The 11,529-nt window shown below is 38.8% G+C and overlaps 1 protein-coding gene across 2 annotated transcripts in view; it reads right to left on the bottom strand.

The window, feature by feature from the left end:
• Positions 1 to 11,529, bottom strand: part of Atf6 (activating transcription factor 6) — a 164,176-nt gene that overhangs the window by 95,316 nt on the left and 57,331 nt on the right. For both annotated transcript variants that reach the window (XM_028781831.1, XM_028781832.1), the window contains exons 10-12: positions 6,824 to 6,955; positions 893 to 1,006; positions 239 to 338 (exon numbers count right to left, since the gene is read on the bottom strand). In XM_028781831.1, the coding sequence (XP_028637664.1) occupies positions 239 to 338; positions 893 to 1,006; positions 6,824 to 6,955 (346 nt within the window). The remainder of the gene's footprint in view (positions 1 to 238; positions 339 to 892; positions 1,007 to 6,823; positions 6,956 to 11,529) is intronic.

Genomic DNA, 11,529 nt, shown 5'->3' with positions numbered 1-11,529 from the left:
AGGAGAGAGAGAGAGAGAGAGAGAGAGAGAGAGAGAGAGAGAGAGAGAGAGAGAGAGAGAGACAGCAGGAGTATAGGAATCAGCACCATGCCAGAGTAGGCAGAAATGGCTGTGGCATCCATCAGAAGCAGCCACAGTGAGAATACTAAGGCTTAAGTTCCCAAATCTCCCAGGGAAGAAAGCAAGTCCCTTGGAAGAGGCCTGGACTGTCATTTCTTCAAACACAAGCAGAACAGACCTGGAGAATTCGGGTTTTCTGTTGGCTATTTGTCATTCTTCTAGATTTGGTCCTTTCCACTTCATGTCTATGAACCCAGCCTCGAAGTTCATGGTTCAACCTATAAAACAGAGTAATCAAATATATTTGATAGTCATTAACTGGCTTATTCTTTTGTTGGAAATTAATTTAACTATTTTATAAGACCCAAAGAGCAGCCTAACATGACTACTTAACAATGCTTTTTGATTTAATTTGGAAAAAAAAAAAAAACCACTAAGACATGCATTGTTGTAAGGTAATCACCTCAATTATAAGTTCAAAATTCAAAGAAATAATGGAGTATATGTCCAGAGCAGTACAGTCAGATATCACCTCCCCACTATGAAAAATGGCACTGTCTGCTGACAGTATCATGTCCACAAGTCTAGCCTTGCCCTGAATTTTAACATCCACTTCATCCTTTCATTCAAACAAGGCACACATAAGTGGGCGATCATCCTATTGAATGGACCCATCACCATTTCTACTGGACAACTGGCAGGCTTACAGTTACCCAACAAGTAAGTCAGATTCTCCTGGCCTCTTAGTAAAGCTGAAGAAATGCTTTTCTTCGTTCGGAAGTTTGCCATGGGAGGCCATGCAGTAGTTTCTACACCAATCCATAGCCCTCACCTGAGAGACTCTGTCGTGTTAATCAGGGGCTGACATGGAGGTGGAGGGATATAAAGTAAGGGTTCTTCACTTAGCACCATTAAGGCTTTGTCATTGGACACAGAATGATCATATCTGAAACAAACATACACAAAGATCATTTCCTTCAATCATAAGTTTTATAAAGCTTACTAGTGTCAACTTTCATTAAAATAAACATATACCAAATTGAACACGTTGCAGGATCGAAATGAACATAACGGAAAGAATCAAGTATAAACCATATGGTGAACTGTCATTCTCTCAGTTTCTAAGAGATAACAGAGTAATTCTCATTTGCTAAGCTACTATTTATTGTGCAGAACATGCTGTGTGTGAATTCATTAAACTTTGATGTTGCTGGAGTAGAGGAGAAATTAAGAGGAAGAGTTAGCAATTGACAGGAAAAAAATATTATTATTATTATTATTATTATTATTATTTATTATTATATGACAGGCCTACAGGTTTGTGGTCATTTGCCTTTCCGAGACAACAAAACTCAACAGTCTACCCAAGCAAGTTTGTGTGAAGTGGGGGTAGAGGAAGACCTAAAATATTTGGCAGGAGAAAAGTGACAAAGTTGAAAAACTGAATAAAAATTTTAGAACTGTAGATGCCCTTAAGCCAGTAACAAACACTAAATGACAATGACTACTTACTCATTAACTTAAAAAGTACATATTTGTACCTATGCTACCGCTTTATGTCACGTGATTCATATATAGAGTACGATAAGAAACAAAACCTGAGTTGAAAATCAGAATGTGAACCGGGCCTGCTACTACTAGCTATATCCTGCTATTACTAGTTATATCCTGCTATTACTAGTTATATCCTGCTCTTACTAGTTATATCCTTCAGTCTGTATCTCAATCTATCTCACTAAGAAATCTTACATCTCTTCTCAATTTTTTGTATGATATGCTCTGAATTTATAAATTAGATATGCTAAAATACAAAAATATACACAATTAAACATGGTAAGCTTCATGCTTTTCACTTATTCGTTCAATATTTATGGAATACCGCCTATGTGCTGGTTAATCCAAGAGAGAACAAAAGTAAATTCTCAAAGAGCTAACAGGAAAGGCAGATCAAACACAAGAAAACAAATACATAAAATACAGCAAAACCATGCTAATTGTTGTAAAAGAAACAAAGGACTCAGATAGCAAGTATGGCAGGATCTCCTTGAGATCAGACAGACAGTCTAAGGGAAGGATGACATAAGTCAGGCTAGACGACAAGAGGAACCAGCTGCACAGAAACTGGGAGAAGAGTATACTCAACAAAAGCAACTGACAAAAAAAGCACACTCAAGAAACAGAAGATTGCTGAAGAACTGTGGGCATGTGGGACAGACAGAAGAGGAAGTTGGGAAGACAGAGACCAGATCATAAGTAGGACTTGCTGAATAAAAGGGAAATTACTAAGTAGAGAAGTGAGATACCCCAATTATCCTTAAGCCTTAAAATTATACCAAAACCAAATATTAGTTAAATACAAAAAGGGAAAAAGTCAGAGACGACTGGATTCGTGAGCATGTATATGAGAAGTTCAACATGTGACCCAGAATTTGAGAATCACCCATGTGTACACATATGGAGCTGTAGTACAGACGAGTCACTTCAGCAGGAGATCAACACAGTTCTCAGCTCTAAAGCTTGGGATCTAGACAAAGGAGAAGCTTACAAAGAAAATCAGAGAGGAGGAAGGAAGACTGAGTGGGCACGATAAGCTTGCACAGAGGACGTGAAGGAAGGCGGGTCACAAGTTCAAAGCCAGTCTGTGCTACAGAGCAAGAGTTTGTCTCAATTAATCAGGCACAAGGAAATACCACAGTAATAGAGTACTTGCCTATACAAGGCCCTGCACTGAATCCCTAACACCACAAACAGCAGACGGTCAAGGAAGAAAGGAAGAAAGATAGGAAGGAAGGGAGGGAGGGAGGGAGGGAGGGAGGGAGGGAGGGAGGAAGGAAGGAAGGAAGGAAGGAAGGAAGGAAGGAAGGAAGGAAGGAAGGAAGGAAGGCAGGCAGGCTGGCTAAAAGTTATAATGATGCAGAAGGAAAAATCTTTTAGGGAGTGACTCACTTAGCCAAATCTTGAACAAAGTTCAAGGTGAGCACATGGGTTGCCATTAGATTTGCCACAATGAAAACATGCCCCCCAACCCACCCTCAACACTCACACCTACTAGAATGAACAACTAATTTCAAATAAAAGTAATGATTTCTGAGTATGGCACACATGAGAAAAAAGTTACATGGAACATTCACACACACATACACACACACACACACATACACACACACACACACACATCATTTGAAAATCACACCTGCATATTTAACAAAGTCAGGAATTCCATGAGAAAAACCCAAAATTGCTTTCAAAACTATACTTTTGACCTGTAATTTTCTTTCCATATGATTAAACTCTAGCGATGCTTTCTGCACACCTGTGCTGGCTATGCATACCTGTGCTGGTTAACTTTGTTCTAATTGCCAAAAATATAGAGAAGAAAGCTGGGCGGTGGTGGTGAACGCCTTTAATCCCAGCACTTGGGAGGCAGAGACAGGCGAATTTCTAAGTTTGAGGCCAGCCTGGTCTACAGAGTGAGTTCCAGGACAGCCAGGACTACACAGAGAAACCCTGTCTCGAAAAAACCAAAAAAAAAAAAAAAAAAACCCAAAAAAATAGAGAGAGAGAAGAAAACCATCTGATAGAGAAATACAAGGTAGACTACACAGGGTTAAAGGGAGAAAGGAAGGGGACAGTCTAAGTGGGCATGCAATCTGGAGACCCTGCTAACTCAAAAATGATCAGCGATCTAGGCTCTTTGCCATCCATTCTATACAGATAAAAGAAATGTCAGCAAATACATCACTAAAGGAAAGTGCAATGCTGGGAGCTAGAGTTGATGAGAATCCCTAGACTAAAGACACGCTGTGGCTGATGCCTCACGTGGAAAACACCCTTTCCTGTTTACTAGACAACAACTGTGGTTTAAGCCTATGTCCTATGTCCTATGTCCTATGTCACCCTCAACCAGCAAGGAAGATGCAATGCACGAGCTCTTCTCCAAGCAGTTTATTCAGGACCTTTGAACAATCTTCTAACTGACGACCCCGAGGGAAGCCTCTCCCAGGCTTAAGTTCTCTAGGGCTAGCCAACCCCCGTCTGCCATGTGGCAACAGCAGATAGGTACACACACACACACACACACACACACACACACACACACAAAACTGCCACTGCCATATAAGGAGTTGTTTACTCCTAAGAGTCCTCACCAGCAGGTGGCGGAAGGCAGAGACCAGTGCCATCTTAAAGGCGCAGCACTATGCGGCTCTCTACAAATACTAGCTATCACAATAGTACTAATATTCTTTCATAAAAGTGTCCCAGTTTGGCTGATAAATTATACTATTGTAAATACAAATATGTATATATACATATACTACTAACATTGAAAAAACTATGCAACTGCAATTTGCTAGCAGTAATATGCTAATTACAAACAAATATAACAGTTAAACAATAAGATTATAACTTATCCTTCCATTATTTGAACTGTAACTCTCCTAAACTGAGACAAAATGAGGCATTTGAAACTACAGATGAGGATACATCTTGAACGGGCCCACAGCAAGTAAGAAAACTGAAATTGTTATAAAAAGTCCCTATCTCCAATCCCAAAAGAATACAAACCCAGGGCTAGACAGTTTCACTGCTGAATTCTACCAAACTGCAAAAGAAGAGCCAATGAGTGTGGCACACATCAGCTTGCCTGTCGTCCCAAAAGCTGAGATAGGAAGATTATTAAGTTGAGGCTGGCCTGGAACCTTAATGAGACTCTTTCAAAACACAAACTAACAAAACAACACTGATGTAAACTTATCTAAAACTAGCCCAAAGAAGTGAAAGAAAAGAAACCTTTCCAAAGTTGTTTTGACATCAAGACCAGACAAGAACACAATCAAAAGAGGAATCCACAGACCCAAATCTCTGATGATCATAGCTACTGAAATTCTTGACAGAGTACTAGCAACTCAAAGCCAACATATCAACAAGGTGATACATCATAATCAAGCAGGATTTATTACAGGAATGCAAAGATGGCTCAACATATACAAATCAGTGAGTGTAACACACTGCTTCCACAGAATGGAAAACAAAAACTTTATGATTGTCTCAAAAGACAAAGAAAAAGCATGTAGTAAAACTCAACATCCTATCTTGAAGAAAAAAAAATGAAAAGAAAATTAGGTATAAAAGAAAATTACCTCAACACTATAAAACTCACATATGACAGATCCTAGCCAACATCATACTAAATGGAAAAAGCTGAAATGTTTTCCTTTAAGCTCAGGAGCAAGACAAAGATTTCTATTTTCACAAATACACATTCCTCAGAGAGCTCGAAACATTTCTAAGAAATCAAAATTCATGTCAAATAGACATCTATCTGCATGCCCATGTTTAGTACAGTACTAGTCACAATAGTCAAGACACGGAAATTAACCTACCTGTCCACTGATGACGAATAATGAAACCAGACACTGGAATTCTGCTGTTTTCACTGACAGATTTATAGGACAGATTTATAGGACGATGCATTAAGGGAAACAAGGCACACACATAAAAAGTACCATATTTTCTCTGTTAGATGTGCAAGCTAAGAACCTGCCATCACAGGGTTCCTCCTGCCCCAGGGGGAGGAGGGTTGTTCTGTTTTTTATATAATCATGCATATCAGAGTCTAAAAAGGTATGGGGGAGAGAGGGAGGGCTGTGGAAGGAGAGTCCTTAATGGGTGCCAGAGTGACTGGAGAAGAAGCACAGCAAACTCTGGTTAACTACAATGCATCAAGTAATTCATCTAATAGGAAGAATCTGAATGTTCTCAACTCAAAAAATGAATGAATATCTGTCTCAGATGATAGATACATTAATTACTCTGGCCAATCATTATATATTATTAACATCAAAATGACAGACACAGTGTAGTCAATAAATATGCACAATCACTGTGTCAGTTAAAATATTTAAATCATTTTAAGAGATAGGAAACTAGTAAAATAATAGCAATTTAAATTTTTAATTTATTTTTTTCAAAGGAAAAAATATACAGGTGTCCTGACAGCACATATAAACATCTAAAATTCAGTTCAGAACAAATCCATACCTGATGTTTTCTAATGTTTCACAAATTTTTTTAGTATTTTGTATTAAAAAATACTACTACTAATACCAATGATGATGATGATGATAATGATGATGAAGACAAGAACTTCACACTAATGACCTAACATTTGCTTAAAGCTCATAAATCGTTCTACAATAACCTTCTGTAGAACTTTAAGAGACCTAAGAATCTATAATCTCTTTTCCAGTGGTGACACTGGTAGAGGACACAGAGCTGGTTTACATCTTTCAAATATTCTTTTCAAGGTAACAGATTTCACCCTGAGAGTTGCCCAGACCTCTACAGGAGTCAGCATTTTATCTCATGCTAATGTGAGCAAATACATGAAGGCTTCTGGTTATTATGATTATTTTAGAGTAAATAATATTCCTATAATGATGACCTAAAATAAGTGTGTTTTCAAGTATCAAATCAACAATTTTTCTTCTTTTTAGCAACTAACTGTATTTAATCAAACCCTGTAAATCCAAAGACTATTAAAGTTAAAATAAAAATTTTGAAAGATCTCCTATGGACAACCACAGAAATCAAAATTATAGAATATGGAAGGAAAACCTGGGCACATTTGGAAAAATAAGAAAACTGATCATTAAAATTCAGTACATTAATGGCATGACTAGCTCACTTGTTCCACTAGCCAAAACTCATGTGACCAATTTACATGTAAAGTGATATCACTAAGGTCAGCAGGTGGTCCCACCTGTAACTGTTTTTCTGGTTGTCACCATCGGATGTGTCTTTAACTTCTTTCTTTGAAAATTCTAAGAGATGCCTCCTTTGATTGGCAGGGCTCACACTGGGTTTCACTGTCCTGGAATCTGGCTCCAGCATGCTGAAAAACAAACCAAAACCAACACCAACAACAAAATGAATCGGTTGAAATAAAAACAGTATGCATGTATGCTACATGTAGCTAGAAAGCAAGTAAGACTGGCCTTATAGATTCACACATACAGCAAATAACTAAGGCCTAGAGATACGTCAAAACATTGATGTCCTTAAGTACTCAAGGCCTGGCGCCCTGGCACCCTGTACATAGTGAACAATTTCAAAATAATTTTGATAAGTATAAATGCCCATATGTATAAACTGACTAAACAAAAGCAGTGTTTTACCTGCTTTTAAAAACCCTAGAATTACATTATATGCTAAAGGCTTGGGTCCCTTGGGAGGTGGTGGAACTTTTATGAGGTAGAATCTAGTAGACAGAAGTCAGATAAGGGATACTGGGATCCTAGTCCCTCCTTTGCCTGTCTCTTTCACTTCCCAGCAACTGAGCTCAGAGACCACACACTAAAACCTCTGAAATCAAGAGCCAAATAAACCCTTCTGCTTTTTAAGCTGACTTATCTTGGGCATTTAATAACATAACTATGGCACTGTTTTCCTCACTTCTTCTACAGGTAATGATTTGGACGTTGTAATAACAATGTACCCACAGCTGTCACCACAGCCACTTCCTGGAATAACACCTTTCTTTTAACTAAAGAGTTTAAATCTCACTTAATGCATCTCACCACACTTCATTATATAGAGGCAACATAATACTCTGAGCAAGGGACTCAGCGACAGGCAACAGTTGGGATTTAAATAAGCTAAGCCGTGAGTTTACTGTCCACCTACTAGTCTGGATAAGAAGTATATTAAGACAGTCACTGTTAGCTGGGTTGCAGTGGCGCACACTTTTAGTCCCAGCACTTGAGAGGCAGAGGCAGATGGATCTCTGAGTTCAAGGACACCCTGGTCTACACAGAGACACCCTGTCTTGAAAACACAACAACAACAAAAAATAATAATAGAATAAATAAATCACCATCCTTTTTTTTTTTGCTTTCTTTTGTGTAGCAAGGAGTTACAATTCATGCATATTTTAATGCTTAAAATGAAATTTCTAAAAAGAAAAAATACTTGAACTCTGAAATAAGTGGGAAAAATTAAATTTAGTTACAAGAATAATTCATATTTACAGTTTCCTTGTATCTATTAGTATTTAAAAGAATTTCATTCCCCTGCCAGATTTCAGGATTATCTAAGAATAATTGTCATATTACAAATATCAAGAGGAATTTGGCAGCTCTTAAAGTGGTCAAGCATACAAAAGGGTATGAGAAAAGTACTGTTGATATGAACTTTTAGATTCTTGGCCTGAGTATTTTTGTAATATTGGGAAAAAATTAAATTTCCAAGAACACAAAAGGATGAGTCAGGCACAGCAAGGACATGCAGTAGGTGAGTGTGCGCCCGCTGACTTTCTATCTCTGAATATTGACAAAACAGCTAACTAAACTTTAAAAATCTATTTGTTTTTGTTTTATCTGGTTTTTATGTTTTGCTTGCAAGTATGTCTTTGCACATACCATGTGCATACAGTGCCCTTAGAAGCCAGAAGGGGGATGAATACCCTGGAACTGGAGTTACAGATAGTTGTTAGCTGCCATGTGGGTGCCAGGAACCGAATCTGGGTCCTCTGCAAGAGCAGAAAGTGCTCTTAACCCCTGAGCCAACTCTCCAGCCCCCTAACTAAACTTTTTATAATTCAGTTAAACCAGGTTCTGTCCATAGTTTAAAATAAAATAGCAAATACTGAGGAAGCGTGCGTCTCCGTGATCTATGACTCTACAATCAACATACTATCCACTAAGAGTCACAGTAATTCTAATCCACAGGATAACCATTACACAAAAAGCCTTGCTCGTGTTACGGGTCAATGATCCTGAAAAGCATAGATTAATAGGACATGAATGGTTTCAATTTGCCCCAAAGTTTGAAAGAAGCATTACTTTTGTTACTTTATGAAATTCTTAACGTCAACAACTGCTTTAGATTATTCGTGAGGCCACTTAATCCTTAAGACTTCAGATATTGAATCTTCACACCAAGTGGCTGAACATAAAATGGCACATACCCAAGTGTACCCTGGGCATGCCTGTTTAAGGTACAAGCAGACCACTTTTAAATTGAAAGCATCTCCACAGGTAAGAGTAACACTGTTTCTCATCACCCCAAACCATAGACTGCTGTTGTTCCGAGACCCACACATGAAGGCTGAATTGCTTCCAGCTGAGGAAGATCATGAAGACCTTTGGGTCTAATGTGGGAAAGTGGAAAGAGCACAGAAACTGAAGGTAGAAGATCTGGATTCAAGACGTGACTCAAACGCCGGCCTTAGCTTAGTTCTTTAAGCCTAATTCCTAACAGCAAATTCATGAAAAAAGAATAGCAAATTTGTCACAGAGCTCTTCTGAAAGTCACATGAGACAGCAGATGTGGACATATTATAAAGCCTGAAGATGCCACAGGGTACTTAATGACACAGCTGTCTTCCTGCTTGCCCAGTTCAAGTGTTCACAACATAGCAACTGCAGTGAGGTTTTAAAAATCTCGGTCAGACTTCTCTGCCTCTCCGCAACTCAACTCCTTTAGACGGCCCCCTTCTAGCATGATAAAAGCCCAAGTACTTCTCTGACCCTCCCGTGCATTTTGCCGCTATGGTATCTTCTCCCCGTTCCCCTATCCGTGCATTTAAGTTTAGCCATACCCCTACCTCACCCTTGAAAATGAACCACACAACTTCCCACACTAGCGCTCCTGCAATGGCTAAGGCCTTTGCAATGCTCTTCCCCAGCAATCCAGACAGCTAACCTCATCTCCTTCAAACCTTCGCTCAAACATCTGCTAAACAGCAATCACTATTCAAAGAGACATGGCAGCAACACCCCCCACCCCCACTAAACACTTGTAGAACCATTTGCCCTACCATACTTTATTCTGTTCAAAGAATTTACAACTTGACTGTTTTACTTCTTAAATGTATTATCTCTTAATGTAGCACAAACTGAAAGGCATAAAAATCTCTGTGTTGTTGTGGGTCAGAGGCTGGCACATAGGGGACACTTCTGGATTTTGTTCTTTAAATAAAAAATAAGTGAGCTTTATGGACATTTCATGTCTTTACTTTGCCGTTCACTTAGATCAAACCAATCGATTCATAAGACAGACACTTTCCTGTTTCATAGCCAAGTCTAAGCTTTTGGAGGATGGGCAGAGCTGCTGAAGAGAGTACGCATTGCTCCACCGTAAGGGTTTATCTGCCTGTAAGCCTTGCTTTGTCAGTGATGAAGACAAAGTCCCAGTTCAGCCAGTAACTGTGTTTTCAGTTTCCTCATCTGTAAAATGATTGCAATAACAACTTCCTATGATAGGAGAAGGAAAAATGAAATAATGCATGGGGAAATCAGATTACTATTTGGTGGATTAAGTTCTATAACTGATAGCATAAGACAAAAAACAAAGCTGGCTACTTTGACCAACAAAGCATTAATAATATCAACATACAGCCCGCCTAGACTGTTCTGAAATCTTTGTCCTCACCTTCATATATTTTCTTTTCTTCCAATTACCATATTTCTATTTCTTATTTTCTAATTTATTTTTTAAAGGAGAAAGGAGGGAGGGATAGAGGGAAGGGAGAGAAGGACTGCTTTATTGGAGTTCTGGTAAAGCGCTGATACAGAAAGCACATAAACTGTGTTGACTTCCTATCCATTCCCTAACTGTAGCTCATTCAGGGTCGAACTGTGATTGACGGACTATGGAGAGAACATAAATGCTGCTTATATGCAGAAAAATGAATATCAAAGAGTCTAAGTGTGTAGCACATGTCCATAATTCATGTAGATATTAGCAATTAAGAATGATCTGCAGAATGCCCGCTAAAATACTGAAATGACAAAATAATTCAAATCTGGAGACAAAATGGCATTGGTGACAAATGTCCTAGAAGCCGAAGTGACGGATAACACTATAACTACATTTGAATGCTCACAGATCAGGTCCATATGATTCCTAGTTCTGTCTCAGTACAAAGCTGAGCTACCTCCTTCTCCACTATGTATGATCTGCAGCTGACAAAGCATGATCACATCTGCATATGTGAAGTAATGCTACGTTAATTATGGCTCTTTTGGACAAACTATTCACTGCTCCTTATTTTACATTTATTAAGAACATAATAATCTAGAGAAAATAGCAATACACTGAGCTTACACACTGACGAGAGTTTTCTCACCTGGCCTAGCTTCTCACTGACCCACTCTAGGAAAAGAAACAGTGCAAGTTACCAACTTTTAGCTTAAAAACTGATGCCTGCCCAAGGATATATCTACTCCAGGTAAAGAAGAAAGTCAGGTGGGGATATAGTGTCTGACTTAATTAGCCTTTGTTGCATTATGACTGAGGTCTAAGGAAGAAGATGGCCAAGTGACGTATGATAAAGCCACTGGCATGCTTCTTGGAAGCACACGCTACACAATTCATGTGAAAGCACAGACCAAACGGGGCAGTGGTGGCGCACGCCTTTAATCCCAGCACTTGGGAGGCAGAGACAGGCGGATTTCTGAGTTCGAG

This window comes from Grammomys surdaster, unplaced genomic scaffold (assembly GCF_004785775.1).
Source record: "Grammomys surdaster isolate TR1022 unplaced genomic scaffold, NIH_TR_1.0 554, whole genome shotgun sequence".
Lineage (NCBI taxonomy): Eukaryota > Metazoa > Chordata > Mammalia > Rodentia > Muridae > Grammomys > Grammomys surdaster.
Note: the sequence above shows the minus strand (reverse complement) of the source record. Positions and strands in the feature narration are given on the sequence as shown.